Source organism: Theropithecus gelada, chromosome 6 (assembly GCF_003255815.1).
Source record: "Theropithecus gelada isolate Dixy chromosome 6, Tgel_1.0, whole genome shotgun sequence".
In the NCBI taxonomy this organism is placed as follows: Eukaryota; Metazoa; Chordata; class Mammalia; order Primates; family Cercopithecidae; genus Theropithecus; species Theropithecus gelada.
The window spans coordinates 70575640-70603301 of NC_037673.1; the positions used below are offsets into that span (position 1 = coordinate 70575640).

The following is a 27662-nucleotide window of genomic DNA, read 5'->3' on the forward strand; positions in this document are numbered from 1 at the left end:
GAGTTTGGAGGAAGATGATTCCAATCCTCATGGATGATTTTGAGGGGTTTAAGACTTTAGTATAGGAAGCAACTGCAAATGTGGTGGAAATAGCGAGACAACTAGAATTAGAAGTGGAGCCTAAAGATGTGACTGAATTGTTTAAATCTCATGATCAAATTTGAATGGATAAGGAGTTGCTTCTTATGAATGAGCAAAGAAAGTGGTTTCTTGAGACAAAATCTACTCCTGGTGTGGTGATGTGAACGTTGTTAAAATGACAACAAAGGATTTAAAGTATTCTATAAACTTAGTTGACAAAGCAGCAGCAGGGTGTAAAAGGATTGACTCCAATTTTCAAAGAAGTTTTACTGTGGGTAAAATGCTATTGAAAAGCAATGCATGCTGCAGATAAATCTTTCATGAAAGAAAAAGTCTATTGATGTGGCAAATTTCATTGTTGTCTTATTTTAAGAAATTGCCACAGCTACCTCAAACTTCAGCAACCACCACCATGATTGGGCAGTAGCCATCAACATCAAGGCAAGACCCTCTACTATCAAAAAGATTACAACCTGCTGAAGGCTCAGATGCTCATATTTTTTAGCAATAAAGTATTCTCAAACTAAGGTACATACATTGATTGTTTTAAGATATGCCTTTACACACTTAATAGACTACAGTATAGTGTAAACGTAACTTTTATAGAAACTGGGAAAAAAATCATGTGACTCACTTTAGTTGACATTCGCTTTACTGCAGTAGTCTGGAAGTAAACCTGCAATATCTCTGAGGTATGCCTGTTATGTTTATTGCAATTTTGACTTCTATACCCAAAAGAAAGAGAAGGGATAAATAAGGCCATAGAGCCAAAAGCTTATTTGGGAACCTGGGGTAATGAAGGACAAGGAAAGAGTAACTTGGCTATCAAAGAATTAAGAGTGACCCTTGAGAAAACTGAAAAATCTCTTAAATATATCTCTTTCTTTAAAAAAAGTCTTCATGATAATGTAGCAAAAGTCAAAGGTGAAGTATGTTCTATTCTAAATGATCAGACTCCAAATCAACACTTGATTCATTCTTTGTTCCAATACTTAACCACAGCTACAATACTATCTACACTAAATTTTATGAAACTTAAACCTCCTTCATAATTTTACATTTTGATTTTGAGAAAAACTTCCAAGGAAATGTGAAAGGTATTAGGACTTTAAGTTCTTAAGGGATTCATTTAAGCTGGGTCTTTATAGGACCAATTATCCATGGATTACTCTTACTTGTATCCTCATTTCCTTAGGCATCAATTGTTTTTTATACAAAGGTAGAGGTGTTGATTGAAAAGTTAGTTTTAAGTTTATGTTAGTAAAAAGAAAGCCAGAGAGCCAATTAATATGGTCTAGTTCAAACATGCCTTTATTTCAATGGCAAAAAAGCATTAATCTTATATAATTGTTGAACAGTTACATATGTCTTAAGAATAGTAAGCATACATCTTAAATAGCAACTCATAAAGTGTATGTTAAAATAGGCCCACTAGATTATACAAGATGAAATATAAATGTTTGTTGACAATTGGAACAAATACCTAATAAAATATTAAGAAACCAAGGTTTTAGAGTGTTAGTTCCTCACATCCCACATAAAACTTCCAATGCTGATCCATTACGTGGCATGGGAGAAATTCTTGATCACTGATTAATAGTATTTCATTTATTTGTAGATAACGTGGGATGCTTTGCATCGGCTCTCTGGAAGTTCCTGTTTAAAGAAGTATCAACAAATTAAAAACTGCCCTCTGAAATTTAAGATTTAAATTTTGCTATTACAAATCCCAGAATCCAATCAAGTCTAGGTGAGAGCACACATAGCAGGTTTTCTGATCAGGACCTTTTTCCTCAACCTATTTTCTGTACTCAAGACAAAGCTATGAACCAGTGTTGGCTGATCTTGGGAAAGAGGGGCCTGTTTGAAGTCTAAAACATCAGCAGAAAAAGGATGGTGGAAGTTTCTGAAGACAGTTGTACAAACTCCTCTGTGCCTCAATTTCCAATAAATGGAGAATAAAACAGTTGTATTAAGTGAGATTTTGCATGTGAAATTCTTAGCATACTGCCGGGCAAACAGCAAATAATAAATACTAGATGCTGTTATTATTTAGTACTAAAAAGAGTATTAGGCTGCAAGATTTCTAGTCCTGCCTCTGCCACAAACTTGGTGCGTGATCTCAAGCAAGTCATATGGCTTTTCCAGACTTCCATCTCTGAGATGTGAGAGGAGTGATGATGAAGAGAGTTCCTTTTGGCTCTGCCAGTCTAATGGGCCAATGGTCCTAAAACTGGTTTCTTCAAGCTCCCTGACAGTCTGAGAGATTTTTTTCTCTGAAATTGGCTATATGAGCTGTACATCATTCAGTAAGTTGAATCTTATTCCACAGATAGCAACAATATGAGCGTGACCTCTGTATGGCCAACCCTTTCTTCATACTTGGCCCACGTGCTTCTGGTAGAGTTGTTTTCAGCCTCCTGATTTGCTTAGATCTACACCAATGAGTGAACAGGTATAGATTCAGGGGTCAGAACATACCCCATTCAGAGGGAAGTGACATGCAATGAGATTTTTTTTTTTTTTTTTTTTTTTTGAGATGGAGTCTCACTCTGTCGCCCAGGCTGGAGTGCAATGGCACGATCTTGGCTCAGTGCAACCTCCGCTTCCCAGGTTCAAGCGATTCTCCTGCCTCAGCCTCCCAAGTAGTTGGAATTACAGGTGCCCACCACCACACCCAGCTAATTTTTGTATTTTTAGTAGAGACAGGGTTTCGCCATGTTGCTCAGGCTGGTCTTGAACTCCTGACCTCAGGTGATCCACCCGCCTTGGCCTCCCAAAGTGCAATGAGATTTTTATTGGGTATTTTGGCAAAGAGTCACATACAGAGTCTTTTTTCTTAGACTTGAACTTGGAAGAACGTAGCCCTGGGATGATGAGAAGAAAGGCTATTAGGATAGAGCCAAAATGAGGAAATGGAGCTGAGAAATGGAAAGCAAGAGAAACTAGTGCTTTGTCAAACATGCTCTTTGAACCCTGAATGAAACCTGAAGATCTGTTCCTGGTCTTTCATGTACATGAGTCAATAAAATTCCTTTTTGAGGGGTTTAAACCAGTCTGATTTGGGTTTTAAATCATCACTTATAATCCAAAGAATTTAAACTTTTTTACACATGTTCCATATGTAAACATAGTAATTCCCTTATTAGGAGCTTTGTTTTATAGACTTCCTGAAACAAGGTATCTCATAGAAGTTAGGGAACATTTTTTTTCTTAGGAAAAACCCATGGAAGTAAATCTTTACATATTAATTTAAATTCTTTTCATCAAATTTAGCCTAGTTTAATCATTTAAACACTATTATTTAACACTTGTCTTTTCCTCTATAAGATGCTGTCCCCCCACTTTAGTTATGATTTGAAAAACTTAATGCATCTACCATAATTTGTTTATAATTCATAATTCATTTCTCACTTTTCACTATTCAGGCATGTGCCAATACTTCTATAGAATTGATACTCAGAAGCAGAATTACTGAGTTGACGGGTCTGTAAACATTTTACATTTTAAGAGGTTCTGCCAGAGTGCCCTCTGAAGTGCATCCTTTTATACTACCACCAACAGTATCATGAGACTACATGTGACAATACCTGTTCTTTTCTTCCACATCTTTGCCAATACTGAATGTTATCAGTCTTTTTATAAAAGTTTTGCCACTCTGATGGTAGAAAAATTTGTCTACTATTTTCATGGGCATCTTCCTGATTAGTATTTAGCATAAGCATCTTTCATATACTTAGCATCCATTAAAGCTTCTAGGACTAGGAAAGTGTCTATTAAAATTTTTGTCTGGGGCTGGGCATGGTGGCTCATGCCTGTAATCCCAGTACTTTGGAGATGGGTGGATCACCTGAGGTCAGGAGTTCAAGACCAACTTGGGCAATATAGCAAGACCTTGTCTCTATAAAACAAAATTTGTCTGCATTGATGTGGTCAAATGTTAATCAGAGCATGGAGCTAATTAGGTCAGGAATTTAATATCTGTATGTATCAAAATTCTGTTCCAAAACTATTCCCTAGTTCACTGGGCACCTTCAGTGGAGCGTAAATGTTTCCTTAAATCTAGTGTTCCAAGTAAAATACAGTTAAAAGCTCATGTTTTGGTAACAGCTCTGAAGTATCTATATACTTAAATATTTAACTCAGCCACTGCTTTAGAGAACCACTCCTTATAGTTCTTATTCTATGAAGACTAAAATGAAGTTTTGAGGTAACTCATGTTTATAACTTTTCAACACATTAAATATTTTAATAATATTAAATATTTAATAATATTAAATATTTAATAATTTAAATATTTAATATTTAATAATTAATAATTTAAATATTTAATATTAAAACATACATCATTATTTAGCAATACATTGAAATAACTGCTGGAAGTAGCTGCAATACTTCTTATTATCCCTTTCCACAATGTTATATGAAACTGCCAGCAAAATCAACAAGATCGTAATGCCTAATTCAAGCACAGTCTAACTGACATCTGAGAAAAACTGTTCTTTTTTTTTTTTGAGGTGGAGTCTCGGTCTTGTCACCCAGCCTGGAGTAAAATAGCGCGATCTCAACTTACTGCAACCTCCGCCTCCCAGGTTCAAGCAATGCTCTTGCCTCAGCCTCCCAAGTAGCTGGGATTACAGGCGCCCACCACCATGCCTGGTCAATTTTTTTGTAATTTTAGTGGAGACGGGGTTTCACCATGTTGGCCAGGCTGGTCTTGAACTCCCAATCTCAGGTGATCTGCCCACCTCGGCCTCCCAAAGTTCTGGGATTACAGGTATGAGCCACCACCGAACAGTCGAAAAACTGCTCTTAATAAAGCACAGCAGAGATGATTAGGGGTAGGGCAGGAATCTTTTGACACCATGGCACTGGCAGTTCCTAGACATGGTGCCAAAGGTGCAGAGCAGGGAGGCCTCTAGCTGAGAGGGTACACACAAAGCCCCATCACTTTACATTTGTGCTCTCTTATAGTCTTTACTCCTTCATAGCCAGTGTGACTCCAACCACATTATCCTGTTGTGAATCCACTGTGTGAATTTCCAGTGTAAAGTTTCCTGCAATGTGCCAGATTACCCAATACAATTTACTATGTCTAAATTGACATTAACTATTATTTTATAGCTTCCTAAAAAGGACTTTTAGCAGAGGCTGTTAGTTGCCTCCATTTTTGCCTTTTTGTTTTTCTCCCATTAACAGAATCACAGGCAATGTGTCACACAGAAAAACTGTATTTTTCAGCCTTCTTTGCAGTTAGGTGTGGCATATGACTAAACTCTGGCTAAAGAGATATAAATCAAAGTGTTGTGTTTGACTTCAGGGAAGGTTCCTTAAGGGGACAGACAGCTAGGAAGCCCTTTTTTTGCCTCTCTACTTTCCTTCTTTCTAATGCCTAGAATGCAGATGTGATGGCTAGAGATTCATAACTATTTTGGACCATGAGTTTACTTCAGGATGTAAACCAGTACAAAGAAAGACAGAGTAGAAAGACTTGGTGACTCCGTGGTGCTGCTGTGCCTCATCTGGAATGCTACGATCCAGACTTCTTAATGAAAGACTAAATCTTTGTGTGTTGAAACCACTGCTATTTGGGGTTTTCTGTTGCATGCAGCCAAACCTAATCCTACATCATACAGAACTTTTGAACTCTAAGAAGTAAATGAAATATTTCTGCAAAGACCACTAGGTCTGCCTTGGGGCTTTCTCTTTGGAGGCACAGAGAGATCATGAATATTTAAGCACGCAGAGGATCATGATGTGAAAAAATACAAACTCCACAAAATATGCCAATTTTGGTATCATTTTTACTATACTAACTATATTACCAAACTTCTAATACACAAGGGCAGATGAATACATGGCTGGAAAGATGAATACACACAGAAAAATCCATACTGTAAGGTATTGGTATTAGGACGTCAGAGTGTAAGACCTGATAGGTAAATGCAGCCATCTTTATGATAATTCCTATTGTTCCATAGTGATTGTTTTAGGGACTTTTCATCTCATTTGATCCTCTTGAGATGATGTAGCCACATGTGAACTTGGGGAAAGTTGGGGAAAATCAGAGCAAGGTGGACTTGTGGGCATACAACCTTAGCATTTCTCTCCAAAAGGTAAGTCTTGCTACAAAAGTTACAGGCCTAGCCAAGTGCAGTGGCTTAAGCCTATAATCCAGGCTTCATGGGAGGCTGAGATGGGAGGATCACATGAGCCCAGGAGTTTGAGGCTGCAGTGAGCTATGATCCTGCCACTGCACTCCAGCTTGGGTGAGAAAGTAAGACTCCACCTCTTAAAAAAAAAAGTCACAGGCCTAAATAAAAGTGCTTGCTTTAAAGGGAGGGCCAGACACTCTTCAAATAAGGTGAGCTTCATCTTATTTTTAATAAGAAATCATCACTATGTTGTTTACATAGAGAAGATTCATCCAAAGATGTTGTTCTGTACTACCATCCAAAGTACAGAACAACAGGCAATGAGCATTTATTGGAAAGCTATGGTGTGCCAGGCATTGAAGAATGTAAGAAGTAAGATTTCATTAAAATTCTGTGAACTCAAAGATCTTCTCAGTCTATCATGAAATAAAGATGATGTAACCAGCAATTATTTATAACATGGAGTGATATGCATAAGATTTGATCATCTATTTGATCTATTTGCACAATATGTAGAATCTCAACACTTAAAAAAGTGAATGGAATTGAACATTTTCTTTTTTTTTTTTTTTACCTTGTCCAAATTTTGTTTTCTCAAACATTGATTTGCTTGGTTCCTGTACTGGGTCATCTAAACAAGCAACTTCTGAAAGTGAAACAAATCGTTAGTAATAATTTTGCTGAATTAGGGGACTGCTCTGGTCAAATCAGGATGATGGTCACCCTACCGAAGGGAAATATAAATAGCTCTTTCTTGACATTTTAGGCTAGATGATTTAAAAATAAAATAATAAAATGAAAATAGCTCTTCCTAGTTCCCCTTATTCCCCAAAAACAGTATTCTAAAAAGTATGGTCATTAAAAAGCATAAGAGAACAGATTATGTTTGTGACCTGAGGTAGGGTGATGAAAGCCACACAAAATTATTATTATTTTTTTAGACTTTCTGGTCTTTACAGTGTCAGAGCCATGATTTCCATGATGATATTTTGATATGTAGAAGAGGGAGAAAGATTCTCTCCTGAGTGCTTTTCTTGTAGTAGGGTTAGAGAGTTTTGCATTGTTCTAACTTGCCAGGTCTTTGGGTTTCTGTCAGGTACCACAAAACCAGCTATAGAAGAATTCTAATTAAGGAGATTCAAACAAAACTCCAACAGCAGCCTACAGAATGCCAGCAGGGCCCTGCTTGTAGATTCTTAGGTCCAGACCAAGGTAGCAAGAAGCTGGTTGGCACACTGCTACCTCCATGGTTCTTAAATTAACATTAACATTTTCTTTTCTTTTCTTTTCTTTTCTTTTTTAAGACAGAGTTTTGCTCTTGTCACCCAGGCTGGAGTGCAATGGCACAATAACATAACAATTTTCTGAAATATCTAATGGAAAGAAAAATCAGGATTTGTGAAAAGAAATTAATAACAGGAAATTATTTATATTACAGGCAACAGAAGTAGCAGTTCAGAACCCATTTCTGATTTCATGCTCACTTAACAGGGAGATTGTGTGCCCTCTGAGGAAGAAGATGCCTATCTAGGGTTGGAAACGCCTGCCTAGAACTAGAAAATCTGAGGAGCAGATGACCTTCATGATAGAAGGAAAAACCTACTGCTCTGCTTCGACTCTTAGGTTCGAAACCAGAAGAAAGCATTTGCTTGGTTTTCCTTCTAGTGTGTGTTTAGGGTGGGTGGCAGGGAGGGGGCAGAGAGAGAGAGAGAGAGAGAAAGAGATGGAGCGACGGGGGCGGAGAGAGAGAGAGGATAGAGTACTTTAGCAATTCCAATTCCACCCTCAGGAATCAAAGCAAAGGGGTGAATATCAAGGACTGTCAAATTATTATCTGCACAAGAGATCAAATACTATTAGTCATCCAGAGTCTATAGTCAGGCTGGCTGTGTAAGAGTCACCTTTAAAAATTCAGGTTACTGGGCCTTACCCCATGATTTGATTAGGTAGATTAGATAGGTAGTCAGGTTAGGAACCAAAGGCCATGAACTACTACAAGAACTCCCTTCAATTTCTTAAGCCCTTTAACTTCCCCAAAGTTATTAATGTTACCTGTTTTAATGTTACTAGTTATGAATGTTACCAGTTATTAATGTCTGTTTCCCAAAAATGATGAAAAACACTTTTGAGGCTATCTTCAGAAAACTGTGGAGAATGCACCCTATTAATGGAGCCAGTTTTTGTGACAGAGGAGGATCCTGAGAAATTAGGGTGCAAAAGTTAGGAAATTAGGGTGCAAAAGTTAGTAGTTTGAATTATTGGGGCTTGTTATAGGAAAGGAACAGTCCCAGGGAGGCCCTGGGTAGGGACTTGGTGATAGAAATCCTGTTTGTTTCTTGGCCCTGGTTATCACAGTGTCATCATTTTTTGTTTTGTACCTCCTCTCTTCTGTATTGTCCCCAAATCCCCCGTCAAAGACGGGGACACTAGGGAAAAAAAGAGGGGATGCTGTAGCAAAGGAGGGTAATATAACTGTAGTTATGGCTATTTTTCAGAAATGTGTGCTGCCTTTTTCCAGATCATTTCAAAATCTGCTGCTCATTGGTTTTAGTTTTCTCAGGCTAAAGGCTGTTCCATCTGATAAAGGGTATTAGTTTACTCTAATAAGCAAAGATTTATTTTAATGCCTATTTTTAGAAAATAAATAAAACCAAATCATGTCTTCTGAAAGAAAAACAATACTCATTTTTTCCTTTTATATGACACTTAAAAATCTATCCAAAGTAAGTACAGCATAGATTCAGAGAAAGGAATTGTGAGGGATGGAGTCATCTTCTTAAATTCTCCTGGAATTAACTAAGGTTAAAAATGGAGTGCTATAAAACAAACAGAAAACAACAAGTGTTGCAGAGATGCAGAAAAACTGGAACCCTTGTACATTGCTGTTGGGAATGTAAAATGATTCAGCTGCTACAGAAGACAGTTTCGCTGTGCTTCCTATATAGAATTACTATATAATAAATGATGAGTATCCCTAGTCCAAAATGTTTGGTACCAGAAGTATTTTGGATTTTAGATTTTTTCAAATTTTGGAATATTTGCATATACATGAGATATCGTGGGGATTGGCCCAGGTCTAAACATGAAATTCATTTATGTTTCATATACACCTATACACAAATCCTGAAGGTAATTTGATCCAATATTTTTAATAATTTTGTACATGGAACAAAGTTTTGACTGTGACTTGTCATATGAGGTCAGGTGTGGAATTTTCCACTTGTAGTAGCATGTCAGCACTGAAAAAATTTCAGACTCTGAGATTTCAGATTTTGGATTTTTGAATTAAGGATGCTCAACTTGAATAATAATTACACTCCTAAGCACACACCTAAAAGAACTGAAACCAGGTGCCCAAACAAATATACATATGTCTATTCATAGCAGCACTATCTCTAATAGCTAAAAAGGGGAAAGCAGGCCAGGCATGGTGGCTCACACCTGTAATCCCAGCAGTTTGGGAGGCTGAGGTGGGCAGATCACCTAAGGTCATGAGTTCGAGACCAGCCTGGCTAATATGGTGAAACCCCGTTTCTACTAAAAGCACAAAAAATTAGCCGGGCGTGGTAGCACGCGCCTATAATCCCAGCTACTTGGGAGGCTGAAGCAGGAGAATCACTTGAACCCAGGAGGCAGAGGTTGCAGTGAGCCGAGATCATGCCATTGCAATCCAGCTTGGGCAACAAGAGCAAAGCTCCGTCTCAAAAAAAGAAAAAAAAAAGCCTGGGGGTGGGGGAAGCACCCAAATGCCCATCAAAGGATGAGTGGACAAATTATGGTATATCCATATAATGGGATATTATTCAGTCGCAAAAAGGAATGAAGTATGGATACATGCTATGATGTAGATGATCCTCAAAAACATTATATTAAGTGAAAGAAGTCAGACAAAAAAGGTCACATATATTGATTTCATTTATATGACATATTCAGAATAAGCAAATTCATACAGACAGAAAGCAGATTGGTCATTTCCAGAAATCGGGAGGAGTAGAGAATGGGAAACAACTGCTGAGTGGGTACAGTGTTTCTTTTTGGGGTGATAAAAGTGTTTTAGAATTATACAGAGGTGGGTGGTTGCATGACATTGTGAATTTACTAAATGCCACTGAACTGTTCACCTTGAAATAGTCAACTATAATAATTGTTAGTTTCACATCAATGAGAAAAAAGACAAAATAAAATGAGTGCTTTTCCAGTAGGTTTTGGTGTTTTTATCCCACAACGAAGAAATGAGTGTCAGTCTGTACATACCTGGAAGACAAGGTTGATATTGCTGAGGTCCTGAGTTTGGTTCTGGAAGTATGGGTGCATCTTCAGAAACATACTTTAAAAGCTCCTTCCCAAGATATGTAACCTGCACATAATTAAGCACAAAATTTACAAATCATACATTCTGTAAGAAGGCAATACACTTATGTCCTGAACATTGTAATTTTTATAAGGTTTTGGCTGTTGTATGTTGTGGATTAGCAAGCTTTAGTCCATGGTCAAATCCAACCTGCAATCTTCTTTTCTATAAATAATGTTTTATTGGAATACAGTGATGCTCATTCATTTACTTAACATCTATGGCTGCTTTCATGCTATAACATAATTGACACAGACCACATGTCCATGAAGCCCAAAATATTTACTATGTGGCCTTTTACAGAAAAAATGCATTGACCCTTGTTGTGTGATATTAATTCACTCACCTATTCACTTATTCAACAACTATTAATCCAGCACCTGCTACTTTATAACTTTAAAATTTTAATGTTACATTAATAAAATTAAGCCATAAAAGTAATGGTATTTTTCAAGAAATTAGATATTTAACTGATTAAATTAATAACATTTCAGGTCTAGATATCCACTTTTTTTTGGTGGTTTGTGAACTCAGATATATCGTTATCAGTGCAAAAGGTCAGAGCTTAGAAATATCTACACACAAATAGGCAGGGCTGAGGCAGAAACGGTAAATTCTGCCAGAAATGTTCTGGGCCCAAGGGTCTTTGGGTTCTTTACTCTTAGCTTTAGGATAATCTATTAATATACCTCCAGATGTTGGTTGACTGTGGGCAAAGCATCAAGATTCAACTTGAACATCCCTTCCTCCAGGATGCCTCCCTATAACTTCTAGATTCAAGTAATGATCCTCCTCTAGGTTCCCAAAACTTCTTTACTCATATTTCTGTCATGGTACTTACCTCATATAAATGAAATTATGTTTTAATACATCTGTTTCTATTAAACCATAAGCTCCTTGAGGACAGGGTCTGTATCATATTCATTTGAATACTCTCAGCAGTTCACAGAGTGCCTGACGATACTGGATAAAAGACTCTGAAGTCCCGACTCTTTTTCTTTTCTTTTAATTTTTTTTTTTTTTTTTTTTTGAGAGAGTCTCACTCTGTCACCCAGGCTGGAGTACACTGGCGTGATCTCGGCTCACTGCAACCTCCACCTCCTGAGTTCAAGCAATTCTTATGCCTCAGTCTCCCATGCCTCAGCCTCCCATGCCTTAGCCTCCCTAGGAGCTAGAATTACAGGTGTGTGCCACCATGCCTGGCTAATTTTTGTATTTTTAGTAGATACAGGGTTTTGCCATGTTGGCCAGGGTGGTCTCGAACTCCTGACCTCAAATGATCCACCTGCCTCAGCCTCCCAAAGTGCTGGGATTACAGGTGTGAGCCACCGTGCCTGGCTGTGAAGTCCCAACTCTTAAGAAAGATTCTCAAATTCCCTAAGCCTCAATTTGTGTTTGTAAAAAAAGTGTCTCCAGCTTATTAAATTGTTGTGAGGATTAAAAGTGATAATGCAAGAAAAGCATCTGGCATACTGTGTAGTACATTCCGAGTACTCAATAAATGTTAAATTGAACAGTGAGAAAGGTCTAGGGGATCTTAAAGGTACAGATACCCTTTGGGCTCAATCCTATGACCAAACAAAGCCTGGCAATGAAAATGGAACAGACCAGCCTACTCAATGTGTCAATCCCTTTTCACTTGCCATAGAAAGTGGAGGAGAGGCCCCTGAATGCCATTTGTCAGTTCTCCAAACAACCAGTTATTGGAAATAATAGATTTTGTATGTGTTACACCCTGACAATGTCCAACACATCTCATGAATCCATCAAAGTGCAGGCTCAGTATGTTCGCACCTATATCTCACACTTTAAAAATATTATTAGTTAGTACTGGGCAATATAAGATGACTTACACATTCCACTGCAGGTAATTCAGATAAAGAATACAGTTTTAAGAATATGCACCGAGTTAAAAATCTATTTTCCATTAGGAGTGATTTATTGAACAGGTTAATGAATAGATCTCAAAATGAACAGACACTAGATCACTTCTAGAAAATGTGCATTTCATATTAGTGTTGTGAAAAACCTCCAGTTGGCTAAAGCATAAAGGCAGTCATTACATCTGTGTATGACTCAAACTCTGAATCCTGAACTACACTTCTCTGGATTCAAATCTAGCTCATATGCCTACTCTGACAGAGGCATGGTAGGAAGAGCTGGAGGCTAAGTTCTTAGGCTCTTGAACAACATAGCCTCCAGTGATCTCAGCAACTTCACTGTCCAAACCTATTTTGATGAAGGGCAGCTGACAGGATGCCAGATGAGAACATGTAAGAGAGATGGAGCTTAGTGTAAGGCATGTTCGGTGAGGATATCTGTAGGTTGTTGTGCTGGGCCACTGATGCTTTCCCTGAAGCTCTTACAACACTCCATTATTCCTTAGAAATTAGTCTATGCTGAGACTGGATTAAGAAAATACGGCACATACACACCATGGAATACTATGCAGCCATAAAAAGGATGAGTTTATGTCCTTTGTAGGGACATGGATGAAGCTGGAAACCATCATTCTGAGCAAACATCACAAGGACAGAAAACCAAATACCGCATGTTCTCACTCATAGGTGGGAATTGAACAATAAGAACACTTGGACACAGGAAGGGCAACATCACACGCTGGGGCCTGTCGTGGGGTGGGGAGGAGAGTGAAGGAGGGATAGCATTAGGAGATATACCTAGTGTAAATGACGAGTTAATGGGTGCCGCACACCATCATGGCACATGTATACATATGTAACAAACCTGCACGTTGTGCACATGTACCCTAGAACCTAAAGTGTAATAACAACAAAGAGAGGAAATTATGATGATTCTCCAATATCATACTAGGGAAAAGTAGGGAGTGTAGAATGTCTGTGTGTGTGTGTGTGCGTGTGTGCATGTTTGAGGAAAATAGATGACTCAGCCAGCCAGTATTCTGGAAATGTAGTTAATGAGCCAAGTGAAATTATTAATCGACTTTATTTTGGTAAGGTCTCTGGGATAAATAAAGTGCAGTATTGTCATTATTAATTGCCATAATAAATATTTCTCTACATCTTATGTAGTAATATGCATCAAAAAAGAATGAAACATAACCTGCCTTTGCATATACTTCCCTTCTGGGACTCCATTTTATTTGAAAATATCAGCCCATTTTCATATGTCTTCAGAAGAACCATTTGTTGGTGTTGACTAATAGAAATCTGTTCATGGATGGCCAGGCATGGCGACTCACACCTGTAACCCCAGCACTTTGGGAGGCCGAGGTTAGGGGATCGCCTGAGGTCAGGAATTTGAGACCAGCCTGGTCAACGTGGTGAAACCCCATCTCTACTAAAAATACAAAAATTAGCTGGGCGTGGTGGTAGTCCCAGCTACTTGTAAGGCTGAGGCAGGAGAATCACTTGAACCTGGGAGGCAGCGGCTATAGTGATCCGAGATCGGGCCACTGCACCCCAGCCTGGGCAACAGAGCGAGACTCTGGCTCAAAAAGAAAAAAAAAAAAAAGAAAAAAAAAGAAAGAAAAGAAATCTGTTCATGGATGATCAAATACTACTTTTATTCCATTGCAAGTTTTAAGAAGTCAATCTTACAAAGTTTCACTGCTCCAAGAGGAGTAGAAGGAGGAAAGAATAATTGCTTTTCACCTCAGGGTGGAAAAAGAGCAAATAAAACAATAAAAAAAACTGTAGGTTTTCTTTTAAATTCATTGTAACACAAAATACATTGTGGCTAAGAAAATAAAATAAAAATATTTCTCAAATAAAATATTTCTTTAGGAATTCAGAATATAAGACAGAAAGTAGTTTCAAAGTGCAAAAACTGCCTTGGAAGAGCTGTTTCTATGGAAATGATGCAGGTAAAGCTCACCTTCATGGTACCAACCTCCCCATTCCAGACTCTTTTTTCACACTCCCAAAACTCTATGTAGCTAGAGGCAAGAGAAGGCCCTTCACATTATTTATATTTTCAGGATTCAAAACTCCTGGATATTTGTATTTTAAAAGAGGTCCACATAGCTAATCACCTCCTTCTTTTTCTTTGTGTTCTAAAATGTAGCTGAGTAGAAGCTAGGTTCATAGGAGGTTTGGGACACACTGAGAGTATGAGTAATTGACAGAATGAGGCTGTCTGTTGAGATGAACAATTTCCATCAGTTTCTATACTCCCACCCCAACCTTTTCACATCTTGATATTCTTAATCATGATGGTGAGAGGAATTTTTCTTAAAAAGTATGTGTGTGGGGGGGAGGTGGGAGGTGAGGGGAACCACAGAAAAAAGTGATCACTAAATCCAAAGGAGTGGAAAGGGTGGAAATAAGCATGGAAATTCAGGGAGGCATCCGGATGGGAAGTATGTTTGCAGAAGAGATCTGTCTAATGTTCCTTGAAGCACTGCCTAAAATAGCAGCCTACTTTTCATCTGCAGTAATTCACTGTTGAGTATTTACAAAAATAAACCATCATTTCCATTCATACGATTCTTATGATTTTCATCCTGCAACTGTATCACAGAAAGGCATTTTTCCTGTGGAAGTAGGCAACAGTTGCTGCACATGACTAAGGCTTTGCATACATTCATAAAGGTGGCTAGATTGTACTGTGTGCTCTTTTGAGTTCAGAGCAACCTGTTTCTAATGAAAGGAATGTGTGCCTCTCTTGTGCCATTATAAATACAGAAAAGAATGTATAGGGAATCAGAAAATCAGGTTCTAGTTCTGGTTCTGCCTGGCCTCAAGACCAAATCAGATCATTTAACCTCCCAAATCTTTGTTTTCACATCCATGAACAGAAATAATCGTTGATCTTCCTGCCTCATAAAGTTGTATAAAACTGCTTTATAAATCAAACAGTGCTATTCAAGCTCCACAATCGCTATGTTGGAAGGGTCTTTAGATATCACCTAGCACTACTTATTTCATGCATAAGAAAGCTGAAGTTCAGAAAGGTGAAATGGCTTGACCTAGATTAATCATTCTTACTGAGGTTGCACATTAGAATTGCCTGGAATGCTTTTTCAAATATTGCCACTTGGTCCCTACATAGATATTAGATCAGAAGCTATGGGCTTGGAGTCTGCTAGGCACTAGTGGTTTCTAAAGGCCCTCAAGTGATTCCAATGTGATTGAAAACCATTGCCCAGATAATATAATTTATAAAGAGTGGAACCAGGAACTAGCTTGGTCTGCTGCCTCCCACCCACAAATTACTCTGCCACACCAGAATGTTGTCCAACAGCTGGGAGGCTGCAGAAAAGAAGTCAGTGATGCCCTCTCTGAGTAAGCATCAGGATTTCCTTGGCAAAGCTGTTCAGCAACTGCTTGGGTTGGAAGTTTGAGTCATCTCTGCACCTACTGGCTCTGTCGCTCTGTCAGATACAGGGCAATATCTTGTTTTCTGGCATTCCTTGCCTGACCATCACCCACTCCTGGCCCCATACCCCACCACCACTCTCAGAACTAGTCAGTAGAAATGTTCACATTTACCCATGTAGCAAAAAGCTCCTTTCATCAAGAAGTGACTGAATTCAGGAGTTACTCCAAGACAAGAAGAGGCAGAGGTTTATGTGGTAAATTTTAAAAGACTTTAAAAGAGCCTTTTAAATACTGTAAAGAAAATCACTAGGGTAATGTTTCTCAGCTTGGGGTATTTACTAGAAGTACATCAGTGCCCATAGTAATTTTTAAAACTCTATTTTCATTTTTTTGATAATCTAAAGAAAATAAGCCTGTTTAGATATCTGTAGGAATATGTTATATCTGAGAATTGCCCTACTTTTAGTGACCACATTCGCATGTGGCTTCACTATCACATAGGTGCTAAACAGTATGACTCTAATTGACATGGCTATGAGAAAATACTAGAGGCAATGAGATATAAATGAGGCATTAGTACAGAGTAAGGGCCAAATGATGTCACAGCCAGCTATTCAAAGGCAGGAAATAACAGTAGTTCTAAGAGAGAAACAGAGTGGGCAAATGGAATCATCACCAGGTACACTGCAGCACAGGCATGTTGAGCTCAAAAGAACCTAAGCTACAGCATTCAGTATGCTGTCTGTCCTGTGAGCAAAGATTCAGTTTCAGAAAAACAGTATAATCTATCATAAGTTTAAGAAACCTTGTAACAAAACGGAATTCTCATGGGCAAGATGTTAATTACTAACATTTAGATACGAATTAAGAATCCATGGAAAGGATTGGGCAAACGGGCTAAGATGAACTGAAAGCAGATGGCCTGGTGACTCCAGGAGTGGGAAATAAAAACAAACTTTGGGAAAATAAAAAGTCAGACAGACCATATAGCAGATAGAATCCAGAATGTGCTGATGTAAGTGAAGGAACTGAAACAGTGCTAGATGCACTTGCCAACAAGGTCTAGGAGACCAGAATGCAGAGTTGGGCACAGAGTCTGGGACACAGAATATAGACTTTGAGGGCACAAAAGGGACTGGGAGGGAGAGTGGGTAGACCTGGGTTAAACAAAAAAGAGGAGAGAAAGCTGTGCTTCCTATTACTGGTAAATTGAGGTTTACTGTAATGGTTAGTAGAGGTTGAGTGTATCTTCTAGTCTTTGAAACACTTATGGCAGATGTCTGAAGACTCAGACTTTCCTGAAGAATCATTTTAAGACTGTTCCTGAAGTGGTGCCATGGACATCTGGAGGTGGATGAACACTAGACCTCAAGAACATCAGTCATTACTGGGCTTATAACTCAGAAGCCAGAACTGAGAGGGAGCCTACTAAGTCTAGGAGGTCTAAATGAAAGTAATTCATTTTGAAGGGCTAGCAATTCATGAATAAGGATATGTTAAACATAAAAATACATGATAATTTCTGTGGGTCTTAGGCCTCTTGCCCATTTCTTTTGTATTTAGGAGATTTTGCTTTACTTCATTAGAATAATAACATATATTAACTAAGTTACCAATATACCAGTGGTTCCAAATTTTCCATACAGAGTTACAAAGACCTGAAATCCCTTGGGAGATCAAATGGGAAGATTAAAGGCATTAAAGTTCTGAGACTAGATAAGGAGTAAGAAAGGGAAGGTGCAGTCAGCTATGCAACCATGCCCATGGTGAATTCTGGCAAATAGGACTTGTGGGAGAAAGTGACGTGTTTATTCTGTGACATGCATGTAGCATGATATGCATGTAACATATACACAATGAACACATGAAAACAAAACTAGCTTGGAGATCTTTCAGATTTCCTTAAAAATACTTTCAACATAAAAATATGTACTTTTCCATTTGAATATGAAGTTAAAGATAAACTTAAGAATGACCCACCTTACTCCAAGCATAATTCCAGGTCACATAACTGTTGCCTCCCAGAAGATCCTTGAGCCAGGTGACTGGGCTTTTATAAATCTGACCACTTTCTACCTTAAGTTTACCATTCAATAAAATGCTGGCTTTGTGGGTAGTCTCCTGAAGTGAAAAATAAAAAAAAATTAGGGTCAAAAATAGCTGAAATATGTGAACTTTTGCTTCTGGCCATGACAAAGTAACAGGGACCAGATACACCCTAACACCTGATTTTTTAATTTTTGTATACAAATTTAATGTATCTAGATATGGTCATAAGGGCATGCAGCAAATCATGAACCATCTAGTCAACAAAATCTACAAAAATTGGATTAAAAAGGTGAGAGTCTATGGTATTTGAACCAAGACTGCATCTTCCCTCCCCACTCTCAGCTCTGTGAAGTGGAAACTCCACTCTAGATTGCTGTAGTCAAGACTACAAGGCTCCCTGTTACAGGGCTGTCTTCCTGGGAGGGGCATAACTTCAGCATTGCTCATCCTGCTCCCAGCCACTGTTGCTAACGCTAAGTTGCCAGCAACTATAGCCAAAGGGTGGAGGCTCCCTTCTCCTGCCTAGCTGTGAGTGTTGAGACAGAGGCTCCACCTTTGGCATGGCACCACTGAGAATGCTGGGATCCCGATCATCCTTGCTTTGGCTTGTAAGGTGGTGGTTTCACATTGGGAGAGGCAAACTGAAAAGACATGAAGCTACTGCCTCCCCTCTACCAAATGCTCAGCTCCTAAAGCAAGGGTATCACTTGAAATATCACCTTTGTCCCCACCCTCAGCTCCAGGGCCATGGCTCAGGGATTCTGCCTGAGAAGAGAAGTAGGCCTTAAAATAGATAGCTCCTAATCTCCTCCCGAAGGAATTAACTTCATTTGCAACAGAGCATGAAGAAGGCCCAGTGTGTGATGTTCCCCACCCTGTGTTCAAGTGTTCTCATTGTTCAATTTCCACCTATGAGTGAGAAAACGCGGTGTTTGGTTTTCTGTCCTTGCAACAGTTTGCTCAGAATGATGGTTTCCAGCTTCATCCATGCCCCTACAAAGGACATGAACTCATCCTTTTTATGGCTGCATCATATTCCATGGCATATATGTGCCACATTTTCTTAATCCAGTCTATCATTGATGGACATTTGGGTTGGTTCCAAGTCTTTACTATTGTGAATAGTGCCACAGTAAACATATGTGTGCATGTGTCTATATAGCAGCATGATTTATAATCCTTTGGGTATATATCCAGTAATGGGATGGCTGGGTCAAATGGTATTTCCAGTTCTAGATCCTTGAGGAATCGCCATACTGTCTTCCACAATGGTTGAACTAGTTTACAGTCCCACCAACAGTGTAAAAGTGTTCCTATTTCTCCACATCCTCTCCAACACCTGTTGTTTCCTGACTTTTTAATGATCGTCATTCTAACTGGTGTGAGATGGTATCTCATTGTGGTTTTGATTTGCATTTCTCTGATGGCCAGTGATGATGAGCATTTTTTCCATGTGTCTGCTGGCTGCATAAATGTCTTCTTTTGAGGAGTGTCTGTTTGTATCCTTTGCCCACTTTTTGATGCAGTTGTTTGATTTTTTCTTGTAAATTTAAGTTCTTTGTAGATTCTGGACATTAGCCCTTTGTCAGATGGATAGATGGTAAAAATTTTCTCCCATTCTGTAGGTTGCCTGTTCACTCTGATGGTAGTTTCTTTTGTTGTGCAGAAGCTCTTTAGTTTAATTAGATCCCATTTGTCAATTTTGGTTTTTGTTGCCGTTGCTTTTGGTGTTTTAGTCATGAAGTCCTTGCCCATGCCTATGTCCTGAATGGTATCGCCTAGGTTTTCTTCTAGGGTTTTTATGGTTTTAGGTCTGACATTTAAGTCTTTAATCCATCTTGAATTAATTTTTATATAAGGTGTAAGGAGGGGATTCAGTTTCAGCCTTCTACATATGGCTACCCAGTTTTCCCAGCACCACTTATTAAATAGGGAATCATTTCCCCATTTCTTGTTTTTGTCAGGTTTGTCAAAGATCAAATCGGTGTAGATGTGTGGTATTATTTCTGAGGGCTCTGTTCTGTTCCATTGGTCTATATCTCTGTTTTGGTACTAGTACCATGCTGTTTTGGTTACAGTAGCCTTGTAGTATCCTTTGAAGTCAGGTAGCGTGATGCATCCAACTTTGTTCTTTTGGCTTAGGATTGTTTTGGTAATGCGGGTTCTTTTTCGGTTCCATATGAACTTTAAAGTAGTTTTTTCCAATTCTGTGAAGAAAGTCATTGGTAGCTTGATGGGGATGGCATTGAATCTGTAAATTACCTTGGGCAGTATGGCCATTTTCATGATATTGATTCTTCCTATCCATGAGCATAGAATGTTCTTCCATTTGTTTGTGTCCTCTTTTATTTCGTTGAGCAGTGGTTTGTCGTTCTTCTTAAAGAGGTCCTTCACATCCCTTGTAAGTTGGATTCCTAGGTATTTTATTCTCTTTGAAGCAATTGTGAATGGGAGTTCACTCATGATTTGGCTCTCTGTCTGTTATTGGTGTATGGGAATTCTTGTGATTTTTGCACATTGATTTTGTATCCTGAGACTTTGCTGAAGTTGCTTAAGAAGGCTTTGGGGTGAGATGATGGGGTTTTCTAAATATACAATCATGTCATCTGAAAACAGGGACAATTGGACTTCCTCTTTTCCTAATTGAATTCCCTTTATTTCTTTCTCCTGCCTGATTGCCCTGGCCAGAACTTCCAACACTATGTTGAATAGGAGTGGTGAGAGAGGACATCCCTGTCTTGTGCCAGTTTTCAAAGAGAATGCTTCCAGTTTTTGCCCATTCAGTATGATATTGGCTGTGGGTTTGTCATAAATAGCTCTTATTATTTTCAGATATGTCCTATCTGTACCTAGTTTATTGAGAGTTTTTAGCAAGAAGGGCTGTTGAATTTTGTCGAAGGCCTTTTCTGCATCTATTGAGATAATCATGTGGTTTTTGTCTTTGGTTCTATTTTTATGATGGATTACATTTATTGATTTTCATATGTTGAACCAGACTTGCACCCCAGGGATGAAGCCAACTTGATCATGGTGGATAAGCTTTTTGATCTGCTGCTGGATTCGGTTTGCCAGTATTTTATTGAGGATTTTTGCATCGATGTTCATCAGGGATATTGGTCTAAACTTCTCTTTTTTTGTTGTGTCTCTACCAGGCTTTAGTATCAGGATGATGCTGGCCTCATAAAATGAGTTAGGGAGGATTCCCTCTTTTTCTATTGATTGGAATAGTTTCAGAAGGAATGGTACCAGCTCCTCCTTGTACCTCTGGTAGAATTAGCCTGTGAATCCATCTGGTCCTGGACTTTTTTTGGTTGGCAGGCTATTAATTATTGCCTCAATTTCAGAGCCTGCTATTGGTCTATTCAGGGATTCAGCTTCTTCCTGGTTTAGTCTTGGGAGACTGTAAGTGTCCAGGAAATTATCCATTTCTTCTAGGTTTTCTAGTTTATTTGCGTAGAGGTGTTTATAGTATTCTCTGATGGTAGTTTGTATTTCTCTGGGGTCAGTGGTGATATCCCGTTTATCATTTTTTATTGCATCTATTTGATTCTTCTCTCTTTTCTTCATTAGTCTTGCTAGAGGTCTATCAATTTTGTTGATCTTTTCAAAAAACCAACTCCTGGATTCATTGATTTTTTGAAGTTTTTTTTGTGTCTCTAACTCCTTCAGTTCTGCTCTGATCTTAGTTATTTCTTGCCTTCTGCTAGCTTTTGAATGTGGTTGCTCTTGCTTCTCTAGTTCTTTTAATTGTGATGTTAGGGTGTCAATTTTAGATCTTTCCTGCTTTCTCTTGTGGGCATTTAGTGCTATAAATTTCCCTCTACATACTGCTTTAAATGTGTCCCAGAGATTCTGATATGTTGTGTCTTTGTTCTCATTGGTTTCAAAGAACATCTTTATTTCTGCCAGTAGTCATTCAGGAGCAGGTTGTTCAGTTTCCATGTAGTTGAGCAGTTTTTAGTGAGTTTCTTAATCCTGAGTTCTACTTTGATTGCACTGTAGTCTGAGAGACAGTTTGCTATAATATCTGTTCTTTTACATTTGGTGAGGAGTGCTTTTCTTCCAACTATGTGGTCAATTTTGGAATAAGTGCGATGTGGTGCTGAGAAGAATGTATATTCTGTTGATTTGGGGTGGACAGTTCTGTAGATGTCTATTAGGTCCGCTTGGTGCAGAGCTGAGTTCAATTCTTGGATATCCTTGTTAACCCTCTGTCTTGTTGATCTGTCTAATGTTGACAGTGGGGTGTTAAAGTCTCCCATTATTATTGTGTGGGAGTCTAAGTCTCTTTGTAGGTCTCTGAGGACTTGCTGTATGAATCTGGGTGTTCCTGTATTGGGTGCATATATATTTAGGATAGTTAGCTCTTCTTGTTGAATTGATCCTTTACCATTATGTAATGGCCTTCTTTGTCTCTTTTGGTCTTTGTCGGTTTAAAGTCTGTTTTATCAGAGACTAGGATTGCAACCCCTGCTTTTTTCTGTTTTCCATTTGCTTGGTAGATCTTCCTCCATCCCTTTATTTTGAGCCTATGTGTGTCTCTGCCCATGAGATGGGTCTCCTGAATACAGCACACTGTTGGGTCTTGACTCTTTTTCCAATTTGCCAGTCTGTGTCTTTTAACTGGAGCATTTAGCCCATTTTCATTTAAGGTCAATATTGTTATGTGTGAATTTGATCCTGTCATTATGATGTTAGCTGGTTATTTTGCTCGTTAGTTGATGCGGTTTCTTCTTAGCATCGATGGTCTTTACAATTTGACATGTTTTTGCAGGGGCTGGTACCAGTTGTTCCTTTCCATGTTTAGTGATTCCTTCAGGAGCTCTTGTAAGGCAGTCCTGGTGGTGACAAAATCTCTCAGCATTTGCTTGTCTTTTAAAGATTTTATTTCTCCTTCACTTGTGAAACTTAGTTTGGCTGGATATGAAATTCTGGGCTGAAAATTCTTTAAGAATGTTGAATATTGACCCCCACTCTCTTCTGGCTTGTAGAGTTTCTGCCAAGAGATCTGCTGTTAGTTTGATGGGCTTCCCTTTGTGAGTAACTTGACCTTTCTCTCTGGCTGCCCTTAACATTATTTCCTTCATTTCAACTTTGGTGAATCTGACAATTATGTGACTTGGAGTTGCTCTTCTTGAGGAGTATCTTTATGGCGTTCTCTGTATTTCCTGAATTTGAATGTTGGCCTGCCTTGCTAGGTTGGGGAAGTTCTCCTGGATAATATCCTGAAGAGTGTTTTCCAATTTGGTTCCATTCTCCCTGCCACTTTCAGGTACACTGATCAGACGTAGATTTGGTCTTTTCACATAGTCCCATATTTCTTGGAGGCTTTGTTTCTTTCTTTTTACTCTTTATTCTCTAAACTTCTCCTCCTGTTTCATTTCATTCATTTGATCTTCAATCACTGATACCCTTTCTTCCACTTGATCGAATTGGCTACTGAAGTTTGTGCATGCGTCATGTAGTTCTCATGCCATGGTTTTCAGCTCCATCAGGTCATTTAAGGTCTTCTTTATGCTGTTTATTCTAGTTAGCCATTCGTCTAATTTTCTTTCAAGGTTTTTAGCTTCTTTGCGATGGGTTTAAACATCCTCCTTTAGCTCGGAGTTTGTTATTACCGATCATTTGAAGCCTTCTCTCCATCCCTCAAAGTCATTCTCCATCCAGCTTTGTTCTGTTTCTGGCGAGGAGCTGCGTTCCTTTGTAGGAGAAGGGGCACTCTGATATTTAGAATTTTCAGCTTTTCTGCTCTGGTTTCTCCCCATCTTTGTCATTTTATCTACCTTTGGTTTTTGATGATGGTGACGTACAGATGGAGTTTTGGTGTGGATGTCCTTTCTGTTTGTTAGTTTTCCTTCTAACAGTCAGGACCCTCAGCTGCAGGTCTGTTGGAGTTTGCTGGAGGTCCACTCCAGACCCTGTTTGCCTGGGTATCACTGGCAGAGGCTGCAGAACAGCAAATATTGCAGAACGGAAAATGTTGCTGCCTGATTCTTCCTCTGGAAGCTTCGTCTTAGAGGGACACCCGGCCGTATGAGGTGTCAGTCGGCCCCTACTGGGAGGTACCTCCCAGTTAGGCTACTCGGTGTTCAGGGACCCACTTGAAGAGGCCGTCTGTCTGTTCTCAGATCTCAAACTCCATGCGGGGAGAACCACTAATCTCTTCAAAGCTGTCAGACGGACGTTTAAGTCTGCAGAAGTTTCTGCTGCCTTTTGTTCAGCTATGTCCTGCCCCCAGAGGTGGAGTCTACGGAGGCAGGCAGGCCTCCTTGGGATGTGGTGGGCTCCACCCAGTTTGAGCTTCCTGGCTGCTTTTTTTACCTACTCAAGCCTCAGCAATGGCGGACGCCCCTCCCCCAGCCTTGCTGTCACCTTACAGTTCGATCTCAGACTGCTATGCTAGCAGTGAGTGAGGCTCCGTGGGCGTGGGACCCTCCGAGCCAGGCATAGGATATAATTTCCTAGTGTGTCGTTTGCTAAGACCATGGGAAGAGTGCAGTATTAGGGTGGGAGTGTCCCGATTTTCCAGGTACCATCTGTCATAGCTTCCCTTGGCTAGGAAAGGGAATTCCCCGACCCCTTGTACTTCCCTGGTGAGGCGATGCCCCGCCCTGCTTTGACTCATGCTCCATGGGCTGCACCCACTCTCCGACAAGCCCCAGTGAGATGAACCCAGTACCTCAGTTCGAAATGCAGAAATCACCCGTCTTCTGAGTTGCTCACGCTAGGAGCTGTAGACTAGAGCTGTTCCTATTTGGCCATCTTGGAACCTCTGATCCTTTAATCCATCTTGAGTTAATTTTTGTATAAGGTGTAAGGAAGGGGTCCAGTTTCAATTTTCTGCATATGGCTAGCCAGTTCTCTCAGCATTTATTAAATAGGGAATCATTTCTCCATTGCTTGTTTTTGTCAGGTTTAAAGAAGACATTCATATGGCCAAAAAACATATGAATAAAAGCTCAACATCACTGATCATTAGAGAAATGCAAATCAAAACCACTATGAGATACCTTCTCACACCAGTCAGAACAGTGATTATTAAAAAGTCAAGAAACAACCGATGCTGGCGAGGTTGCAGATAAATAGGAATGGTTTTACACTGTTGGTGGGAATGTAAATTAGTTCAACCATTGTGAAAGACAGTGTGGTGACTCCTCAAAGATCTAGAACCAGAAATACCATTTGCACCAGCAATCCTATTACTGGGCATATACCCAAAGGAATATAAATTATTCTGTTACAAAGATATATGCACATGTATGGTCACTGCAGCACTGTTCACAATAGCAAAGACATGGAATCAACCAAATGCCCATCAATGATAGACCAGATAAACAAAATGTGGTACATATACTCCATGGAATACTATGCAGCCATAAAAAGGAATGAGATCACGTCCTCTGCAGAGACATGAACGCAGCTGGAAGCCATTATCCTCAGCAAACTAATGCAGGAATAGAAAATCAAATGCTGCATGTTCTGACTTATAAGTGGGAGCTGAACAATGAGAACACGTGGACACAGGAAGGGGAACAGCACACACTGGGGCCTGTTGGGGAATGGGGTTGAGGGAGGGAGAGCATTAGGAAAAATAGCCAATGCATGCTGGGTTTAATACCTAGGTTATGGGTTGACAGGTGCAGTAAACCACCATGCCACTTGTTTATCTATGTAACAAACCTGCACATCCTGCACATGTATCCTGGAACTTAAAAATTAAAATTTAAAAAATAAAAATAAATGTATCAGGGCAATTTCAGAAATATGAATTCACTTGCTAAGAATACAATGGTTGTGTCCCTCCATTCAGGAAGCCCAGCAAAACCCCATTTCCCAAATCAGAGCTAAATGTCTATATTATGTGACAGCAACATTTACTAACTTATTTATAAAATTTGCATGATTTTAGAGAATAAAATATAGAATACCTGTGTTTTGAATTCCAGAATGTTATTTCCTGGGTTAATTCTTCCTAGTAATATCAAATCTTTTATCTGAATACATTTCTTTTTAGGAGCTGTACTGTAGTTTAAAGGCTTTTTTATAATATCTTGTTGCCCAGATCCAGAGGAAGAGGAGATCTGACTGTCATCTGCACGTGGAACAGCAGAAACTGATTTTTTACGATATGGTTTCATCGGATGCACTGTATCACTGCCTAAGACAGCAACCCCTTGATGTGCCAGGGATTCTGATGCCCCTGTAGGTGATTGCTGGGAAGTTGTTTTCCTGTTTCCTCTTTTGGGATGATAATTGGAAAGGTCCTGATCACAAATAATATTTGATGGATGGGCAGAATTTTCGGCAAGGACACTTGCAGTTTCTGAAATATTTAATTTGCCGATTACTGGGGAAGGAATACAGAATTCATGGTCTTTGTCTGTAGCTTCTGTAAGATCATTCTCTTTCTCTTTCTGTGAATATTCTGTTTGACCAATAAAAGCAACAGGTTGGGATGGTAATTTATTATTCTCTGTGCCATCTGAATGTTGGGATTTTGGAAAACCATCCAAGGTACAATCACTGACATTTTGTTTAGAATTCACATCATTTCCAGAAAATTCTCCCCTTCTCACTGCCTCTGAATTTAGACAAATGTTGGTATTTTGGCTGTTGTTCCAAGTTTCCAGAGACAATTGTGTTTCCTGCATGCTTCCACAAACAGGAGAAAGTAAACCTGATTGGGGATGCTCTAAATTTTCCAGACTAGTGAGTTCTTGGTTGTCCTTTTCACTGCAGTTTTCTGACCTGGGTGGGAGCTTCCTTAAACTAAGACAAGGCAATGATGTAACATTCTTATAGTTTTGAATTTTCAGGCTTATTCTTTTCTGTTTTTTTGCCACAGCTAAAAGACTCTTCTGTCTTGCCACCAAGTTGGCCAATTGTTCTCTCAGGGCTCCATGCTTAAATGACTCTATGGATATCCTATAGGAAGAAACAGAAAGAGAAAAAAATGCAGTAACCTCAGAAAGCTTTTTAAAGCAGTCATTTAGAGGTCAAAGATACTTTGTCTCAATTTTAATAACTTTAAAATACACAGAACTATACCTGTGCAATTTACTGCCTTTGATTTTTTTAATCTGACCACCTGCAGCCTGTTGACACAAAATATTTCCTTTGAGAGGAAACTGATTCCTTTATTTAAGGTAAGTGTGCCCTTTTCTTAAGGAGTTGACAGTAAGGTTATCAAGATTTTATATTCATATCATTATTATCAATTGCGAGTCAACTCTAAAAGATAAACAAAACTTGGATAATCTATCTAAACATCTATAGATTGGAAGGTAGCATCTATAGGTTGGAAGGTAGCAATTGGTGGCTAAGGAAAGTCATCATTCTTCAAATTTGGGGCTTGCTTACCTGTTTATTAGTAAGTACAATTTGAAAGTTCTATTCAGGTTCTCTTAGCTATGGAAGAACAAGATTGTTTTGTGAATAATCATACTTCAGCTAGACCTGAGAAATGTTTGTTCCCCAAGTAATTACCATAATTGTATTTTGAACCTGTATGAAGACACTTCCAAGTCCAGAGGGACTACCCAGGAAAGCATCATTCTGTGTGTCTTCCCCAAACTGAATTTCTCAAGACCCTGAGGACTAAGGAAGAGGAAATGGCTTTTCACATGTTCATACTTTTGTCTTTTGATTATGCCCACCAATCCCACCCTGACCTTCAGATTATCGGATACTTTGTTTTCAGCGGTTCTCAAACTTTTTGGTCTCAGG

The 27662-nt window shown here is 39.1% G+C and overlaps 1 protein-coding gene across 1 annotated transcript in view; it reads right to left on the reverse strand.

Moving 5' to 3' along the window:
• Positions 1–1368: 1368 nt before the first annotated feature.
• Positions 1369–27662, reverse strand: part of ANKRD31 (ankyrin repeat domain 31) — a 160681-nt gene continuing 134387 nt past the window's right edge. Inside the window, exons 21-25 of the mRNA XM_025388455.1 lie at positions 25865–26861; positions 17868–18008; positions 10491–10593; positions 6811–6882; positions 1369–1737 (exon numbers count right to left, since the gene is read on the reverse strand). Coding sequence (XP_025244240.1) covers positions 1592–1737; positions 6811–6882; positions 10491–10593; positions 17868–18008; positions 25865–26861 — 1459 coding nt within the window. The 3' untranslated portion in view covers positions 1369–1591. The remainder of the gene's footprint in view (positions 1738–6810; positions 6883–10490; positions 10594–17867; positions 18009–25864; positions 26862–27662) is intronic.